The following is a 20919-nucleotide window of genomic DNA, read 5'->3' as shown; positions in this document are numbered from 1 at the left end:
ATATTTCTTCTGGGTTTTGCAAAGGATTTTAAATGAATACCTTAGAGAGTGAAGATTTGAGTTTGCCAACATAATCCCAGACTGTCTTCGGTGAGATCCTCCCGCCAATATGAATTGTATCTGGTAAATCCTGAACAAGAAGCATTACATGGTAATATGAGAAAAACCACAAATGAAAATCAGAAAAAAGCAGTGCAGGTTGCCCCATCTCAGTAGCCCAGTGGATAATGCACAATTATATTTAGTAACTTTTAGAACATAATTTTCTGATTTCAGACAGGCTGTTCCTAAATTGAGGTGTTTAATTAGAATTCTAGTGAGCTTCCTGTCATGAGGACAGTGGGACTCATTTCAGCAAAAGCAATACCCAAAAGAACCACCAACCCTACTAATAAACTCCTAAAACACAAATTTGTGTTTGAAACTTCATAAGTCACATAAAATGCCCTTCAGAGAAAAAAGAGAAAAAGAAAAGCTCACTTATTTCAGTGTAAACCTTTCTACTGCCTCATTATTTGAATGTACATCCTCCCAGAACCATATCATCCAATTGGTTTTATTTGAAAACTAGTAAAAAGGATGATATTTGTCATAAACAGCCAAACATAATTTTCTAACAGATCCCATCAGTGACCCATCTAGTGTGAGAACAGAACAAGGCATCCACTTCAAAGCACTGTCTCGAAAACAACGAAGCTGAAATAAAGCCATTATTCCATGTTAGATCCTAACATGGTGGAAGACATTAGACTTCTTCACAGATGTGTGAGGAATTTTTAAAAGGCTGTGTTTTTTTCCTCAGCTACTTTTCCTATTACTGAAGGGATGCCATTTATAACTTCTACAGTTCTAATATAACTCTGTAAACACACAGTGCCCCCAACCTTTCCAGCACCAGGAACTGCAGCACAGATCCACTGCAAACACACACACACATCAGTGCTAACCTCACTAAGATAATCAAAGCACCCGGAGACTGGATACGCTTTAGTGACAAATTTGGCCACACTTTGCATGTTAATAAATCCTTTCCAAATGGTGTTGAGACGAGAGAGAAAGAGGGAAGTGTCGCTGTCCTGAGGTGAGCGTGGCTCTGCAACACTGCAAAACAAATCCAGACAGAAAGGTTACACAATGCAAATGAGGATGGACCCTTTTTTGTAAATTTTCTTCCCTCCTCCTACTGATTCAATACTTTCTTTTAAACAAATAACAAAATTTTTCCTAAATGCTTTGTTAACGTTTTCCACTAACTTGTTATTACTTAAAAACGCAAGAAGTAACAGAAAATAAACTTGTAGCTGCAGACAGATAAAGAGATGCCAAGACATGACTTTTATAAAATTAAGTTACTACTATAACTGTTGTGATTCCAACTCCATAACAAACTTAATTGGAATTATAGACTTCCCACTAATTAAGTCAAAATTATGCATCAGAAAGATTCTCAAGTAAAAGAATTTGCTATAAATAAAATTATTTCAACTGCAATTGCACTAGGATATACTCGAGAGTATTTGTTTTTACTCTTATATGTACTCAGAATAGGAAAGAATCCACTTCCTTCCAAGCTGATCAAGTGGTTAACTTAAGTTCATATTCGTATATAGTAGTATTTTAATACAGGATGAAAATCTAGAAATGCCTTTAAACCATCTCTCCCAGTGTCAATATACATGCAGACTTCTAAGTCTGCATAATACCTCCAGTTTTATTTCCCTGCTGAAAGAGTGTAGAATCTTTGCTGTCAAAATACACTCATGCTCTGAAAATTTTACCAGCTAGAGAGGGCAAATGAGAGATGGGAAATGAAAAATGTGAATCAGGCTACCTGAACTTTAAACCTGACCATGCCTTTTAACTGAGGGAAAGGGGATGGGACATGGAACTGTGAAGAGAACCACAGGAGGGATTGTGGCAGCCTGGCTGGCTGTGGAGGATACGCACTTGATGTTGGGTGACTGATGAACCGCCAGGTATCTGGGATCTGGTGAGGAGGACGGTTTTGTTAATATGGATTTGGGGACAGTCATAGCTGGTTTGGAAGTTTCCTGTTTGGTTTCCCCCGCTGAGACTTTCTCAGCTGCAGGCCCAGAACGCTGTGCTGGCGTCACAGTCCCGGAGGAGCTGCTCATGGCTGTCCTGGGGTCTCTGCCCGAAACCGTCACGGTTGTGACAACTGGGCCAGCACAAGAGGCAGGGAAAGCAGAGACCTCTTCAGGTACAGCAGAGTCTGTGCTGTTCTGGCTCTGGCTTGTAGGAATGTAAGTTCTTTCTGCAGTTGGCTGAGAAACTGTTTCTGCTGCTGGTTCAACATCGATGTCCATCGCGTCCTCAGCAACGGGCTCTTTGTCAGGCTCTGCTGCCGGGGCTGCTGCAGGACTTTCATACTTGGGCTGGACTTCTGGCTTTGATTTCTGCTCCACCTTTTTAGCAGAAGCCCCTGGCTTCATCTTCTTAGGTGGTACCTCATCTTCAGATGCTGAAATCTGACCTATAAATTTATTTCAAAAGCTTGAATTACTATTTAACAACAAAATAGTTTGGAGAAACTATTTTAAAAAAACAAATAAACAACACTCTTAATGTAATAGTTCTTTTAGTTTGCCCAAGGTCAGCATTGTAAGTACCTGTACAGATTTTGCAGTTCAGGTCAAAAAGATGGGCTCGATGTTGACTTGTTGTATCCTTCAACATGCTGCTAAAAACATCTAGAGAAGGAGCACTGTTCACATTGGGTGCAGTTCGGGTTGACTCCTGCTGTTCCTGAAAGTGAATAAAGCAAAAAATATTCCAGTTCATCATTAATGTCCACAATAAAGAAACACTTTGAAATCTGTTAATTAACTCCAGTTCTTTAAAAAAAAAACCAACACATTAAAGTCCTTGGTTAAGGCATATCATGTTAGACAGAGTTCTCGAATGATATTTGTCCTCATTTCATTCCAGAGTGTTTTGAAGTAGAGAGCTAATGTTCAGAAATAGAAGATTTCTCTATAAATTGACAGCAAGGGCTGAAAAATATGCAGCATTTTTGAAATGTCTGCAAAATATGCTTATCATTGCTTGTTGCACTCCTTCACACTTAAAGAAAAATGCTCATAGCACACCTACTAGGCTGTGATATCCCTACAGTTTAATGAAACAACCTGCACTGCTGATGACAAATTTGAAGCCCTAGTTGCCATTTCTCCCCCTCAGTGTCCTCGTGCTGAAGCAACAGCCCCAGTACTTACATCAGAGTCAGACACTGGGGGAGAATCTTCCATATTGACAACTGGCACATGTTCCCGTTTTACAGCCGTTTTCTTGATTTCCTGAGATTTGCTTCGTGACTCCACCAACTGAGAGAAACAAAACCACAATGGTAAAAAGTCCATATATTTAATTTATTATGTACTTTGTTATCGTTTGGCACATGGTAAAGGAAAAGACTATTAAAATTGAGTGTTATTAATTTAGTACAGGTGGTAAGGGTTGGCAAACTTGTACCTAAGGACACAGAGGAAATGATGTTACTTACTGCCTTAGCTGGTTTCTCTTTCCACACAGACAGTTCTTTAGACAAAAGTTCTTCTGGTTTCATTCTCACTAGTTTTGACAGTGAGATTTCCTCACGAAGGACACGATGAAAAAGTCCCTGAAAACAGAAGAATTTTGCTCATTATCCTCAATAGCTCCCAGTATAACTGAATAGGAATGTCAGAAATTGAACAGCCACTCCTCTGCTTCAAATCTACTGTAGAAATTAAAAGGTTTCAAGTGTTCTCTAGTGAATATTTTCATCTGTACCAGCAGCTGTTTTCTTCTTTTAAAGCACAGATATCAGGTATCCAACACATACTACAGAATGTCACAAGAGGAGAAATAGATGAAGTCTGTATTTATTTTAAGAAAGCCATTCTGTAAATAAGTATTTCACACCAAATGCCCAAACTGAATAAATACCAATGACAAACAAAAGTAAGCTTTGAAATCCTACTTGGATAAAGCTATTGCTAAAAAGGTTTGAATGGCTTTATGATACTATTTTATAGTTTAATTTGTAAGTCTCTATCTTGAAGCTCTGAATGTTGAGGGTAGAGTCTGACATACCACTGAAGCCCAAAAGTACATTTCTGGATAAGTTCACTGTTTAAGAAAGTTCCAAACCTGGTTTTTGGGGTCCTTGAGATTGAACATGATGCTCCGGTATTTACTCTTGTATCTGTTGTCTGTAACTTGGAACAAATTAAACATCTCTTTTTCAATATTGAGTGCCACTTTCCCCACTTCACTCTCTGTCATGACAAGGTCATCACTGTCGTTGACTCTGTTGAAAACAAGAGCAGGTACATGCAGTTATGTCAGGTGTGAACAGTCAGCTACAGTCACAAAAACTAACTTTTCAGAGCTGACCTCGGCTGCTCCTCACCCAGGGAGGGCTCCAGACTCCTTAAAATGACACCTGAGAGCCAAAGTCTATCTCAGGACCTTGAACTCAGCCAAACTTTATTACTGCCCACAGATGGCCATGGAAGTCAAGGCTTTGGGAAACCACGTCAGCCTTTATTCCTGCTCTTGGCACTGCAGTCAGAAGAGGAGTTTCTCTGCCATGAGTGACACAGGGAGCCCAAGCACTTGAGTTTTGGTCCTAAATTCTTCACTGTGACCAGTATTTCCATTTCAGAGAGCAGTGCTCTATGATAAGTCTTGATGGGTGGCATTACCTTTAACAATCATCGTGGGAAAACATGCCTTTTTTTGTGTTTGGGGTTTTTTTTTCCTTTTCCAAGTGATAGCTGCCCACTGACCAGAATTTCTCATTGATTTTTATGCTGGGAGCAGAGGGAATCTCCCCCTCACTGAGCCTATAACCTTTCACTATGATATTTCCTGTACTATGTTCCCTACAAATGTACATCTCCATCACTGCCACCACCAGATTTTAAAACTCAAGAGCACCTGCATTATAAAAGCTTCTATGCTGTAATTTAATTCTTCAACTGCAATTGCCTTAATATAAATGGGATAGTGAGGTTTCTTTTTTTAAAGGTTTTTTCACATACACATTTACTTTATATCACGAATTTTTATTTCAAGTATAAACCTGAAATCCCAATTGTACTTGTAGTAATCTGTAGCATAAATTCAATCCTTCAAAATTCTTTATCAACACATAAGAAAACCCTCTGCAGGCTAAACATTTACTTCTAGTTGCAGCGTCCTACATAAAATAAGTGCTTTGAATTCCCACCTCTTCCATAAAATTTCTTTCAGGGATCGTCGAATATTTTGTCGAATCTGAGAGTTGGGCTGTGACTGGACAGGGCTGGCTGATGCTTTTGTTTGACTACTTCCAGCTGCAGCTGACATGGAAGGCAGTGAAGGCTTTTTGAGCCCTCCACCCAAACTGGAAGATGGAGCTGGTTTCTTGGAAACGGAAGAGCCAGGAGAGAGAGGTGACTGTTTGGAAGGAACACTGCCTGATGAAGCCCAAGGTTTCTTGGGAATGACACCTTTGAAACTTCCAGCAGGTTTCAGTGGTGATTTGGTTAGTGTTGTGTTAGAGTAGGATGAGGACTTCTTGGAAGGCAGACTTTTGGGGAGAGAAGGTGACTGTTTCTCCATTATAGACACAACGGTCTTCTTCGATGCCAGTGAGGACTCTGCTCTATCTTCATTCCTTTTCTCTTCCCTTTGAGCTGTTAAAACAAATTTAAAAATACAATATTAAAGGCTTAACTTTATAACTTCCTACTCATGAAGACCAGGTACCAATCTATAAAGAAAAATCTGTCAAATGCCATCTCCAGAGAATAACTGCAAGCAGGTAGTTTAAGCTATTTCCTCTCACTAGCTTTCTTAAAAGTGCTTTCAAAAACATGCTGAGGTTGATATACTTTTTTTTGGTTCAAAATTCTGCTTACAAGAAAAATGGGGGGGAAAAAAGGCACCACCTTCAAAGATTCTGAGAGGGATTTCATGGTTAAGCTTCAAAAACTCTCACACATAGAAAAAAAAAATAAAAATAAATATAAGGCAATACAACTCACTATCTACATTTAAGCAGAAAAATTCTCATAGCACCTTACAGAAGCAGTTTATCACAGAGGTTGACCTGATCACAGAGTCCATGAATTTGAAACTGCACTAATATTACCTTTAGTATTATTGAAGTTTTATAAACCTATTCAGTTCCTAGCTAAATTATAGATTTAGAGAATACTTAAACATTAATACTGCTGCTTAGGCTGTAGTAATCTAATTCTCACCATTCTCAAACTATTGCATTCACAGTATTCAGATTTTTCATTTAAACATTTTTTTTGTTACTAGAATAATTGATACACATCATACACAAGAAAATTTATGAAGTCTTAAGTAAAAGCTCCAGTTTTCCCACATGTTGAAGACATCCATCCATCCATTCGTATTCTGGCACTGATAGGAACAATTCAACGCAGTAAAAAAAGCCAGAAACACACCCCACCCTCCAGCAAACAAAACATCATTTACAAGACATCAGTCACAGTGGGCAAACACCAGCACAGAGATCTTGAGAGCTCAAACAAAGATGAGTTCTGAGGGAAACCACCAAAAAGCAACTCCTAAAATAGTTGTTTCAAATCCTGTTGAAGGTTTTTAGATGAATTAGCCCACAAGCCCTGGGTGCAAAGTGCAGGATACTTCCTGGGCAAGATCAGGGAGTTTTAACTTCCAGTAACTTCACCAAGGACCAATTGGTCCCCCTTCACCTTCCATCTGTTGAGAGCAGAAATCCCTAGGAATGATCTAAACCATCCCATCTGTCTGTTCTGAGATGGACTTGAAGGGGACAAAGCCCTCCTGGGGGGTCTGGTTCAAGACACCCCACACATCAGCCATAAGTGTCCAGTGGAATCATCCCTCAAACTGAGGAAGATCTGGAACGCTTAAGGGACATGTGATACTCACTTATTTCAGGAAGAAATGACCTTGCAGCCTAAAGTTCAGCTACCCCTGGACATCAGCATATACTTCCAGCAAAGATCCTCCTCACCCCCTGGCCCTTTAACCGGCCCTCACTGCTGGCCTCACAGACACCAGTGGGAGACAAACCAAGAAATTATGCTGGACTTGACCTTTTGTAAGGTGAAATACAAGGGCGTGTGCTGAACTTCTGCTGGAACACAAGGAGAAGCAGCAGGACATCCAGAAACACTGTATCTTTACCCTGATTTTTTTCCTAGAAGCATTTTACAATTGAGGATTATTTCTGGGAGAGATTTAACTATTTATTAGAAGTGTAAAATAAAACCTGCTGCCACATTACATTAAACCATTTCACAGGGTGTGATGATTTTGCCATAAAGAAGATTACAACTATTACCCTCACGCTATTCCCACAGTTTTCCTCAGAGGCTGGCTGTGGTTCCTAAGACAGGGAGACCTTTTGTATGACCCTCAGTGTCTCTCCGTATGTCCTCCCTCTCCCCTACCCCACTAACACTATTCCAGTTGTCACTGGCACTCCTGTGAGGGAGGAAGGGGATAAGGAACTACTGCTCATGTTTTTTGTTTGGTCCAATTTGGTGCCCAGAACCTGAGAGGTCACCGGCCAACCTATTTTGAGGTCAGTCTTGAACAGAGCAGAGGCGAATATCCAGAACGTGTGCACTGCTAACTCTGCAGGAATTACTCTACTTCCGTTCTCTTTTTCCTGGTTTATTTTATCTTCTGCACAGAACAGTACCCTTTTGGGCAGGTGGGACAGCAGCACATTCTGAGACTTATCACAGAAAGGCAGGACAGCACAGCTTGGCTTTCAAAGCAATGACAGCAAATGTCAGTTCTCAGCACTAACACATTCAGTTGTTTTTGACTTACAGCAGAAGTACAACTGTAAATTTGTACTTAATCCTATATCCCCTCTCTTTTTAATGATTAGTTCAACATATTTAACAAAAACTACACTGATAAAACTAAAAATAGTAGAATCAAGATGTATTATGTCCATCAGATGTTGCATATGAGAACTATACCCACACCTCACACCTTTCTGATACAAACAGCTATATCACAGTAAGATTATGAACTTGCAAAATAAATAAATAAATAAGTAAAAGGTACTAGTACAAAGGTAGACTGAAGTTCCCAGGGTTGAAGGTCAGCCGAATCTGTAAGGTCCAAGGAGATGCAGAGGCATCCTTTACCTTTAGCCTGCCAGGTAACATCATGACTATTTAGAAAGGATTCTAAAGGTATGTTAATTCTGTGCTTCTTCAGCCAATGGAAAAAATGCAAATAGTTCACAAGCGTCATGCAGGCCAGTTTCAAGCTACTATATCCCAATTACAGGTGTCTCCCTAGCAGGGCTTGTTGACTAGAGAAGTGGATGGTAGATTCTGCATACACTAAGTCACATGTGGCTCCTTCAGTGCTTCAGAACTGCCCAAAGGGACAGGTCACAGCAGTATCTGATGGACACTGCCCAATCGTGTGCATGTTTTGATAAAGAACCCAGGCTACTTAAATCCTACATATGCAAATAACCTGTGACAGCTGTAGATGAACCTCATTTCAACAAACCCTCTTACACTGTTTTGACTATGAGAAACCAGAATTTTTGTCCTATCAAGTTTTGGTTTTCAGTGACAAGATCAATGTGCTGCCACATAATTAGCTGAAGGAACTCACTGTGTCCTTACACAGGTCTTGGATCCAATGCCCAGGAGCACCCAGAGGACAGTGGGGAAGGAGCAGGACTGGCTCTTAGGGTGGCAGCTCAACCCCCTACTGACCAACCCCCAACACAAGCACAGGCCAAAGCTTACAGCACCTCCTGACAGGAATGGTACATTGCCCGTGTGTGTTTGGAAGCAACAGCATATGTGCTCTTTCCAGAGACCAGTATTTCAACACGAGGGAAATTTTAGTTCTGAACAGATGCCAGGGTTGTTCAGCAAATGGATGGGACATATCATGGACCAGGGATTCCCTCAGACCACGATTTCCAAGTGCTCGGCCGTGAAATCCACGGGCAGCTTGAGGGGAAGGCACAGCCAAAGCTACTGTACACACCAGCCATTGTATTTTATACTGTGGGGGTTTGGTCCTTTCCATCAGTAGCTCCAGCGTACCTACAATAAATGCTCTTGAACAAATTTAAAATAAAAGGATGAGAAAAACACTGAACATCAGCCTACTCCGGCCAAGAGAATAACAGGGAGTTCCACCACAGGCAGATCAGTGCCAGAATAAGAAAATTAGTGGCTCTTCTACTCAGCACTTTTAACACACAGGTGAAACTCCTTGGTTTGATGTTAGAAACAAAACATTAATTCCTATTTGCCCCATTTTGTCCCATGGGACACTTGTTAGGACAGGAACCAGATCCTTACTGACTGGAGAGAGGGGTGGGCAGAAGGGACCGAGGTCCAGATGGAGCTGAGCCAGCTCATTCCCAGGGTGAAACCCAACGAATCCTCTGGCAGAAATCAGCACATTCCTCCCAGGCTTAAGAAATAGCATTACTGTGGTACGTTCACTACAGACAGCAGTAGAATCTCTCCCACCAGATGTCAACAGACACAGAACCCCTCCCCTGAGGAAATTCCCCGTGCAGCAAAGCCACAGACATTACAACACACAGCAGGACAGAACTGCCACATCATCTGCTGTACAGACGAGCCCGGTGCTTACAGGTACTTGTGAACACCTCAACATGGTGTCTCAGCAGTGCCATGCAGTTGTGGAAGCCCAGTTCAGCAGGATTTCCAGTGCAGGGCTCCTTAGCTTTGCATGAAGGATTTGCAGGCTTGTATCACAGTCCCTAACTGACAACCAGAGGCTGTTTTACACCACCAGCATCCATATTATCCAAAGGAAACTTCACTTCCCCTCTTATCTTTAAAAAATATTTCTGTATAGCATTCAAGCCTGTTCTGGTTCTTCCCCCTTTCCCTCTCCACCCAATCTTTCTTTGGAATAGTAGCTTTTGAAAGCCACTTCAAAAACTACCCCACCACCATCCCTGGTTTCTATTTAAATTATCTCAGTTGTGATGAGCTGTTTTGCTGGAGACATTATTTAGTATTTCCAGTTTTTAAACACCAGGAGAAATATGCTATTCCTTTTCTCTGTATAGTTTTAAAATTATTCAAATCACAGTTCTTCAAAGAACTTTAACTTCTGGCTCTAGCTGACGCTAAAACTTTTAAATGCAATGTAGTTAAACCACAGGCTGTTACACCTGAAGAGCCCATTTCACAATGACTGGTAAGGCTGTTTTTTGCTGTTTTAACTTTTTTTAAAAAAGATCACAGCTACTACTGCAGACATTAAAAAGACTGCTGTGAAATATATCTGGCAGCCATGAAAGCTGTTACAGAGTACTATGAGAAGTTTCTGTACAGAATTAACATTTTGGCATAAGGCTGTTCATGCCCTACTGTCTCTAGTTCCACCTTAACGTTTCCCTGTGTTCTCTTCCATCCACATTAATCTACTTTTTTCTTCCCCCAGGATGAAATTCCTCCAGGCAGTGTGTGAGGAGCCGACAGCTGCATCACGTCCTGCTTGCACAGGACCATCCACAGTGGGAGCGCAGGCCCAAGGGAGCAGGATGTCGGGAATCGATCCCTGGAGGAGACACTGCCCAGTACAGAGGCAGCCCAAGCACGTGTGGGTTTTACTGTTCCTTTTCAGACTTCTCCACCACTAGAGTTTTAGGGACAAAACAAAACCAAACCCCACAACTAACTTTCAGGTTTATGCACAGTATACAAGTTTGTGTGGCACAACAGTAAGAAAGCTGGTAATTAACATTTTTCTGTAACAATAAAAATAAATCTGTAAAATTCCACAGTAGGAATAATTAAACCTAAGAAAGAGAACAGCTCCTTGTGATCCACCTGTCCAAAAGTGGATCATTTACTACACTTTGAAGGATTTGTATGTCCTTAAAGGAGGAGGGGGGGGGAAAAAATCACACTAATGCAGCATTGCAGCTGTTAAAACCCCCAAAATACCTGTTAGAAAGTATTGACACAGCCTGTATAAGGCTGGACAGCACTGAGCAATTATGTACTGTGAGAAGAGCTGATCTCCACAGAGAGGCACCTGCATTGGCCTTCACAGCAGCTCAGCCAGCTGAGAGGAATGCAGGTTGCAGAGCCCAGCAGAGGCAGTCAAGTCACCTGCTCAGGAACTGCCCTGCCAGCACTTTGGGTGTCACACACAGCTTGGTCTCACAAGTCCCGCTCGGTCCTGTGGCTCCTCTGGCTCAGACACAGGTGGCTGCAGTGGCCGTCCCTGCGCCGTTGCTCCAGCGCTGCCGCGTCCAGTGCAGGTGTAGGGAAGGTGAGGGCAGCCCACTCTGGCACAGAGCACAGCACAGCAGCACAGGCTCCTGGCCTACAGAAGATGAAATAACTCTCCTGTATTCACCAGTTACCTAAGAACTGCATTTCTCCCCTCTGTAAAACTGTTGAAGCAGAGGATGGGCAGGATTTGTCAACCTTAGAACTGATGTTGTTCAACAGCTTCCCTGTGCCACTCAGCCTTGTCCTGAGTGGACTTGTCCACGCAGGTGTGGCCCTTCCTCCGTGACTTGACAGAAATAACCTGAAGAGAGCAGAATTTAACCAAACCCCATCACCCCGATGCTCAGGCTGACATCAAACTTTAATCCACGATTCTTCCGACGTGAAATCTTTTGATGCATTACCCAACTTAAAAACCTGAACAAAAGACACAGGTGAGCTGGTGCTTTAGCTGTCAGTCCTAAAGCACTCCACAACGGGAAGCTACTTACCAGCTCCGAGCCGTCCCCCGGGAGCAGCTGTGCCCAGTCCCAGCTGGGGCCGTGTGTCGCAGCCGCTGGGTGCCCCTGAAGCCCCCTCTGGTGGCACCGAGCACCGGTGCCCGCGGCTGTGCAGGTGAGGGGCTCTGGAACCGCTGCAGCTCCTCGCCTGTTCAACTGTTCTGACACCTGCTTTTGCTGGACTTTTGGTCATTTCCCTTAAACCCAGCTTACTCCTAGTTCTAACTCAGAAGTGTTGAACTACTCTTACAGCAGTTTCAGTGTTAGTTTTCCCTGGAAACTGCCCACAGGTCTGCTTCCACTTTCAAGACGGAAATCAGTTTATTGAACACTCGTGTCTGAGGTGTGCTGCCTTCCCTGCTGCTGTTCTTCTTAAGACTCTATTACCTCTAATTTGCACTGCAATTAAGCTGCCTGCGTGCCAAGCCTTTACATTAAGGCACACAAAGAAATCAAACCTGTCTTTAAATTTAGGAGACTCAGAGACAAGAGCCTGCTGTTTCTGTGGTGATTTCTCTGCATTCAAGCCAACACGTAACTCTAAGCTCATGCAAATCTGTACCTTTGACATATAGGCTTTATTTTAATCTACATGAGATTATAGTGATCTATCTGACCTGTGTTAGACGACTGCATTTTCAATACTACCCCGCGCCCCGAGTGAGAGAGAGAGGCACTATGTGCTGCTGCAAAAAAAGGGCTTATTTTCCAGACTGTTCATGGATTGGTATCATCACTCCTTGCAGGGACAGGCCATCTTCAGGTTCCAAGTTCAGCACAGATCGGACACAGCAAATCAGCAGCAGACTTGACTCAAAGTGCAAGTGAACATCTCAAAAAAACCCTTTTATTTGGGGACTAGCAAAGAACTTTTTCACTGGCTATGCAGTCAAGTGACCAAGTTCAAAGAACTGAAGTAAAATTAGTAAAAGAAAGCAAAACAGCAAGAGGGTGGTGAGTGTTTTTAATCAAACTTTCATCACTTTCAGTGTTGATGACAAGAGATAACCACCCTCATATGCATAGTGCCTCTGTAAGTGATACCAGGTTTCTGCCCCCCAACCCTTCCCCTCAGCAACGGTTCCTCACTGAAGCCAAGCACCCCTGATGGCAGGAGTGCTGGCCTGCTGTCTCCAAGTGCCTTGGGGGTGTTGGGTGCTTCAAAGGCAAAATAGGAACATGCCAGGAGCAGGGACCAGCCTTCCTAACTTAAAGAGACAGGGCAAAAATCTTCACACGGCTGAGCCACGTGGCAGGTGTAACATACCTTGCAGAGCAGAGACAGGGAGCTCCAGCAGTTCACAGCCAGGAGATGATAATGGCTCCCCAAGGATCCCACTGCTCCTTTTAACTGGCTGGGTCCCAGGGGATGTTGGCTTCAGCAGCCACTATGGTCTGCCTCACTCCACAGGCAGGGCTCAGGCCCTGAGCCAGCCCCTGGACCAGCAGACCCCCAGGCCAGAATAGCCCTGCCAGCACCACGATGGGAGTTCAACACTGGAGCTGCCATGTTGCACCAGCCACTCCTGTACTATGACCCTTCCAAAGCCAGAAATTCTCCAAGATGAATTTCTCAGAAGTTCTGGCAGACTCATCTTGGGTATGCTCATCATTATTTGGTCTTGCAGCAGCCTTCCTGAAAACTCCCCTCGTTACAAAGGTTTAGGCCAGGCCTACACACAGGGCAGCCACATGTCCAAGAAAATGGCCAGTAACAAAATAAATGTTACATTTTATTTCCCTGGTACTATTCAATACTTAGTGCCTCTCAGTATGGACCTACATTGCACAATATAGTATTAAGCAAAGACACCTTGGCTTTGTAGGAGTCAATTCAGGTGCCAGAAGTAGTTCAGTTATAAGAGTATGGAACCTGGCAGAGCCTAGTTTTTTCCATGGGGTAGCAGTCAAACCCAAAAGGCATCCAATCTACAATCAGTCCCTGCAGACAAATATACGTATGGCTTAAGAAGCAAAGTTTAAGTAAAAAGTATTTTAACAGTTAAGCTAAACCAAGAGCAGTATATCCACATCCACTGCACTCAACTGAGTCACAACTTCAGCTGGTGCAATCTTGCCCAAAGAACAGCATTAAATTGGCACCAGCCTGTGTGCAAAGCCTTACTTTCTTCTCTTCACAACAGTACTTACAGTTCCCTACACCACTTTCACACTCTGAGCCATAACTCCTGTCTTTACTGTACTCTATTTTGCCCCTGCTCTCTTTAGAGTGGTATGTTTTCTTTCTTTCCTGCTCTTATTACAGAGAGGAAGAGAAACAGATACAAGAAAAAGCATACATAAGTGATGCATGCTATAATCCTGGCATTTCAATATGCACATTTTCTGTTGGTGGGGTAACCCAGTATCACTGTGTTCCCTTCACAAAGTCTCCGTATTTTGTTAGAGGTGTACAGGAACAAGGAGTCCAAGATCTTTAACTATACAAGCAAACACTATTCACTCTGTGAACAGCTTGAGTGCAGAAAAGTTCAGCTGCAGAAGAAATGAAAAAACCTGAAAGGGGATAACAAAAGGCAATTTTTATCACCAGAGTCAGGGCTCCCACTTCCAGGAGGTGGCAGCGTTGTCTCTTCATAATTCCCCACTGGAAACCAGGAGCGGGATCACAAACACTGTGGTTTTCTCTGAAGGAAACAGTCCCACTCATCACCAACTTCTGTGAAATACTGGTGTCAAGTTAAGGTATTACCATAAATCGCTATAAATTCACACCTTCCCTGTCTGCAGTTACGTAAACAGAAGTTTAGAGGTTTGATGTGACAAGTGCTTTATACTCTGAAGTTCTGCCACAAGAACAATTAATAGGAAATACATTTAATGTTAGGATTTTTTAAATCTAATAAACCCCGCTCAGTCTCCTGTATGCTTAGTTGCTTTTCTCAATAAAAGCAGTTAAGATGTTTTAGCACCTGAATTGAGTAAATTATTAGTTCCCGTATTCTTTTCAAGTCTAATAAGTCAGGTGAACTTCAAAGTGAATACGTAGTACATTTATGATTGGTTAGTTTAAAAACTGGGATACTGCAAATGTTTACCCTCTTCCCCTCCCCTTTTGGATATGTTTTCTATTTCAGAACTGCAGATACATTTGCTGTTGATTTCTATTTGAGAATTAACAGCAAAAATACAGAGAAAAAAAAAAACTATTTTCCAAGTGTTGCTCTGTCAATAAAAACCTGAGTTCAAGTGCTTCAGACATCCACTGATGCTGCTGACAAACACCTGCATCAGCAAACTTCATGTCTGGACTGTTCCTTTTCTCCATTTCCACTGGGCAGCAGTGAATGCAACGGACAAATTTTGTATTAAATGCAATATATGACACAAAAGCCCTCAGCAGAGCCAAATAAGCAGTGGACACAAAACTGCTTTTATGGTTCCTTTGTGTAAAAAAGTGTTTGTATTATGCTGCTTTAAGCTTGTGCTCTGCTAGGGTAATTAAAGATAACACTTCCTATTATTATAAGATGTCAGTCTGCAAGCAAAACTGACAAATTTCAGAAATCTTGCTGGGTGGTGCTTCCCCAAAACCCACGAAGATCTTCCTAGATAAACCAGTGACATGAACATGAGCTCACATGACAAAGTCAGGATTTCTATCATAACATGGACCCCTGAACGACATTCATAAATCTCAACAACCCACACACTTGTATCAATTTGGAAGCCAGGATGACTTCTGAAATTCAATATCAAAGGATATTAAATGGATTCCAATTTTCCTAATGGAAGTAAAAGTGGCTCTTCTGAAAGGAAATGTGGCTCATACCCAATTGCCTCTTATATGTGTAGTTCAAATACTGGCTGCAACTTTAAAAGTACTTGTATTTAATATTCACTTATCAAAGCAAGTTCAAGGTATTTCCCACTCTAGTTACTAAATGAACCAAAGGGATTATTTTCACTGGGCACATAAAGATGGCAAACAGTGTGACTAACCAGGCACCAGGTTTTGGTGTACGAAGTCACTTCCAAGTACAGCTCTAACTCATCCCCCTAAAAAGCCACAGAAAAATTAAGAAGAAACACAAGCTAATGGAGTAACAGAAGAAAAAAACCCCAACACTGTTCTGAATAACTGCACAGCACTAGCACTAAATATCCCTTTTTTTTAAATAAATGCAGACAAGGTTGGGAGGAGAAAAGTGGGCCTGGTGGTGGGCTTAGATGTAAATTTACTAGATGCTCCTACCACCCAGTACTTCTTTAGGAGTGGCTTGATTTTCTTCTTGGTACCACTTAACAAAGCTACTGTCTCATGTAATAACAAAATCCTTCCATCTGACAAGTAGAGAGTAAATGTATAAAGTAAATCCATGTCAGAAATGATAAACTGACTAATGGAAAGAGTATTACAGAGAGTAATTCTCTAATCATGTTAAGTTTCCTTAATTCCTAAAAGGCCTCGTGCTCTGAAGTTGCAAATAAGGATTTGCTGAACACGGCTGGAAGCTCTGGGAGAATGCAGGCAGCACCTGAAACACTGCATTTGGAAAGATCCCATCCTTTGCCTCCTCTGGACTACAAGTTCTTCATAACCAGTGTTCAGAAATACTCATTTCTAAACAGGGAGTCACTTTAAGATGTGCCTAAACCAGACTATATGTTTGGTCCAATAAATGTGTTTTCCTTGGCAGATTAGCTCAGACTTAAAGACTTCTCACTTTTAGATACCTGAAGAGAATTGAGAGGACTCTCATGAATTTCCCTAATGCTGTAACTTCTAGGTTTTGAACAGCTTATAAAGATTCCTTAAATAAATAAAATCTGGTAGAATACTCTTGCAGATGATGCACTGGCAGCTTCTCAGGAAGATTACAGTTCAAAATCATCCATTAAAAAGCAGGACACATTTTTTCACGAATATATAAGACCGTTTAACTGGGCATTTAGCACAGAGTCCCCATCTATCAGTGCAACTTACCTTAATAAAAGCAATCTCAAGTTCTTCTTTGCATTTGATATGAGAGTTCTTCATCACACAAACTGGGTTGTTCTCTGTTTGTTACTAATACATATATTTTGGAACCAATTTAACTATTTAGCTACAGGAATCCAGTTTTCTATAGGAATTGGTTAAATCTGTAAAACCTCCAGTGTGGTAAAACTTTAAAGCAACCTCCCCTAAAAAAAACCCTCAATCTTTGTGTCTCAAAACCTGTATTCCTGTCTACTGAGAAAAAAACCAAACCATATAGCAATAAGGACATTTTAAGTTAGATGGTTCTATGAATATCTGTAATTGTATTGAATAGTCTTTCTCTCTGAATCTTATGTTTAAAACAGACTTTTTTTTCTGATAAAAAAGCTAAAGTTTCTTTAAAAGAATCTTAAAAAAAATGCAGGTTAATTAAAGTATGTACCTTCAGGGATTTCACTATAAAAGAGGCACAAGGCCTAAATAACAAAATACTTAAGGAAAAATTATAATCTGATGGGGGCAGACAACATTAAAATATACCTGCTATGTCTACTATGCACTATGATAACGAACAGAAATTTAAGTTGGCTGGTGTTCCCTCAGTGTTTAAAAATTGTAACTAAAAAACCTCATCTTAAATATGACCTAAAAACTTAACAGTTACTTTACGTATAAGTGTTCAATAACTAGGTTTACTTCTGAAAATAAAATGTAAATTGGCTGAGGTGTGGTTACAAAGCAGTGAGAACTGAATTTCTGAATTCATTAATCTTCAAGTGAATAAAGATGAGACACCAGGTCGTGTGGTTGTAACTGTGATATGTCAGATTTCATCTGACGTTTCATAACTGCGTTATAAAACTACTTAGATGAAGTCAATCAAAAAATGTCATAAGCAGAAGGACTTGTTCAGCCTTCAAAGCAGTATTTACTTACCTTAGTATGAGTTACAAGGATGCTATTCAAAACCTGCAAAAATATGCAAGGCAATACCTCTGCCCAACATCCACTTGAGATGTGTTCTTGTGTGTGTGGGTAACGTGTGAAGTATGAACATAGAAAGGGAAAAAAAAGAAAGAAAAAGATAAAAAGAGTCCTGCCTCCCCCCAACTTAAAAGTAAAGAATGGTCCTTAAATTATTTCATGTAGGGAAGAAAAGCAGCAGGAATATACTTGACAGTTAAAAGCTGTTTGCAGAAGTGTCAAGTATCGTTGGATACCACGTTGGAGATTTCATTCTTGGCACCAGGCACTGAAAATGCAAGACCTGAGAGACAGGTGCCAAATCTAAATTACAAAAATACAATTCAAATTAGTACAGGCAATTGCTCATTCATGGTGCACACTGCACGGCCTTCTGGTAAAACTTAACACAAATGTATCAATACTTACCTTCCAGATTAGAAACAGATACTGTCTCTATGGGAAAAATTTCAAGCTTAACCATGTAGTTTTCATCCAGAAATCAGCTGGGTAGATCAACAGGCTCTTAACCATACAACTGTCATATGATACAAATGAAACTTCTAAAAGTGTCTCTCATTTGTGTGTATCTGTGTGCGAATCTTTGAAGGTAGAGAAAGGTAGCTTGGTGCCATAGTAAGAAAAAAAACCCCAAATCCTACACTCCCTAGTCTTGCAGAGCCAAGAATGGATGGGTATTCAAAGAAAATATGATTATTCAGGAATATCCCTATGCGATACATACATTTGAACAACAGTGCAGGTGAAATGGCAGCAGTCCTTTCAGGCTTTACAGCATTGTAATTATGATCGCTGGCCCAGGACGGTGTCACGGGTTCTGCTGGTGGCTCTCTAGCAACAGGTTGAGTGTTTGCCTCAGTCTTGGCCACTGTCACAACAGTCTTCTTCATGTTCACCTCTCTTTTCTCAGGCAATTGTCTCTTTTGGTTGGAAAGTGGTTTGATACTCGCCTGTATAATTAAAAGACATTTGATTACCAATAATCATCGAATATAGTGTATTTTACAAACCAGCAGAGATATAGTTACACACACGTAGAACAATTTCTTTTACAGTAAACTCCTGCAGAGAACCTGAAATGATGTAATTTCACATTCAAATTTATAAAGCAAAGGTGATACACAGGATAACTTCAGGAAAAGGGAATGGTAAAGAGACCACTTCAAAACGACAGAATTTATCAACAGTTTGGGAGGTGTTTGTTTCTCTGAAAAACTACCATCCACTTTTTAGTGGTTTCAAACGTAAAAGGCTGTTTTCATCTTTGTTCTTCACAAAGCACACATACAATACAGTCATGTTATTACACAATTCACAGTAGTTTCAAATTACTGTCCAAAACCCAGTAATTTAGAGTTTAAAAAAGTAAAATTAATTTGAATTAAATTAAAATAAAAAATATGTACTTCTTATACTTTTTTTAAAGGTAAATTAATTCAGAATTAATTCTTTTTTTTTAAAGTGCATTGCCATCTAGAATACTCTTGCAAGCAACTATCCCCATCTAGAGGCAATTATTAGGATTTTTTTTTTTAAAAAGTGACGGGAAAATATTTTACTGTCAGAAGAATTAAACCATGTTGGTACCACAGAGAAAGGCAAGAGAACAACAAAAGAATAATAAAAAGCTCCTCTTCAACACAGGACCTGGCAATTTCATTTGACTCAAAAAAGAGAGCACAGAAAAAAGCCATCATGCTTCATGACAACTGTTCTGGATCAGGAACACGAACTTACCTGCTGCTGAGATTTTGGCGTGCCAGGTTTTTCAGATTTTGGTTTGATCTTCTCTTTAGGTTTTGGTTTTGCATCTTTGCCAGAACTTAGAATCTTCATGGTGGCTGCAGCGTGTTTGAGAATGCAGTCGTTGCTGCAGTACACGGAGTCGGGCTGAGCCACGTTGAAACAGCCGGGACCGATGCACTTGGATGCACCAGGAGCTTCCATCACCTACAGGGTGAAAGGGAGTGAGCTCAGCCTTCAAAGAGGAAATAACAGGAATGTGCCTTTGGAACATGGAGAAACGCTTACACACTCTATGTGCAGCTGCAGCTCTGCCAGTGACACAACAGAAACAACCCAGACAAAGGTAAGAGTTTCGCTCTTTTAACACGTTATTTTCAGAACGTGCTGCATTATCAAGTTGCTAGTCTAGCACTGAAATAAAGGAGACTGGCTTCCTAACTTTTCAAATCCCATAAGCACACAAATGCTTTTTTCCTGATCCTCTGCATCATGTGAGAGATCTCCTTAATAACTCACAACTGGTTTCTCCTGAGCAAGGTCTCTAAAGTGCATTTTATTTCTATATCCCCATCAGCTGCTGCCCTCAGCCATGCACACGTGCAAGAGGAAGCACTCAGCTATTCAGGTGTAGAGATTATTTTTGCTCTAGAGATTTACCAATTTTAAATGTAGAAGACTCCAACTTACATTAAAAAAAAACCCAAAAACATTTTCCCAGATAACTTTCCACAGCCTCCTACTTCTTACACATTTAGAGGTTTGCACATGCAATTTCTATTTTACTTCAAAATTGCTCTCCATTTATACAGAAGTGTTACATATGAAACACTTCCTCTTCCAATGTAAAGATTCAGAAAATAGCACATTACTTGAAAACAGAGTACATTATGCCAAAATCCAGAAATAATTCAAAGCTCTTTAGGCTCCAACATATCACCTCTGGATATTATGCTTTAATTTCTCTTCCAGTTTACTCATAAAAGTGACACAACTAACCTAACATAATTTAGAACCTAACAACATTCAGAACTACTGTAGTGCTATACAGCCTCTCCCCATCAACAAACTGTCATTTGTAATTACCAAAAGTAAGTTTTTCATTAATATTTCCAGTTAAACAAATATTTGCATTGTGGTTTTCCCCAGTCAAAGTCAGTAAGATAGCACTGTCTGCTGCAGTCTGATAAAACCTGGAATTGAGAATTTTCCCCAAGAAATTGTTTATGCTTTAAAATACTTTTCAATCATGTACACACTTAGCTGATAAAGAATTATCAATTCATGTTCCCTAAAAAACACCTGAAGCTTATGACTAACTGAGCTGCCATTTCTAATTAAGGGCATTAACTCAGATGATGACAAAACTTTAAAAGTTGATGTCTGTACTTAGAAAATTTGTTGAGTTCTAATCACAAACCAAAACCCTGCAGCTATAGATGCTTATGGATAGCAACAAAAA

General features: G+C 40.8%; 1 protein-coding gene across 3 annotated transcripts in view; it reads right to left on the bottom strand.

Annotated features, from left to right (window-relative positions):
- The window catches only part of DIDO1 (death inducer-obliterator 1), a 50081-nt gene that overhangs the window by 11226 nt on the left and 17936 nt on the right, over positions 1-20919 (bottom strand). For all 3 annotated transcript variants that reach the window (XM_064674043.1, XM_064674045.1, XM_064674042.1), the window contains exons 6-15: positions 19452-19664; positions 18439-18664; positions 5237-5684; positions 4153-4312; positions 3524-3640; positions 3237-3344; positions 2631-2766; positions 1948-2494; positions 948-1101; positions 41-130 (exon numbers count right to left, since the gene is read on the bottom strand). In XM_064674043.1, coding sequence (XP_064530113.1) covers positions 41-130; positions 948-1101; positions 1948-2494; positions 2631-2766; positions 3237-3344; positions 3524-3640; positions 4153-4312; positions 5237-5684; positions 18439-18664; positions 19452-19664 — 2199 coding nt within the window. The remainder of the gene's footprint in view (positions 1-40; positions 131-947; positions 1102-1947; positions 2495-2630; positions 2767-3236; positions 3345-3523; positions 3641-4152; positions 4313-5236; positions 5685-18438; positions 18665-19451; positions 19665-20919) is intronic.

Source organism: Pseudopipra pipra, chromosome 17 (genome assembly GCF_036250125.1).
Source record: "Pseudopipra pipra isolate bDixPip1 chromosome 17, bDixPip1.hap1, whole genome shotgun sequence".
Classification (NCBI taxonomy): domain Eukaryota; kingdom Metazoa; phylum Chordata; class Aves; order Passeriformes; family Pipridae; genus Pseudopipra; species Pseudopipra pipra.
This window is presented reverse-complemented; position numbering and strand designations above follow the sequence as displayed.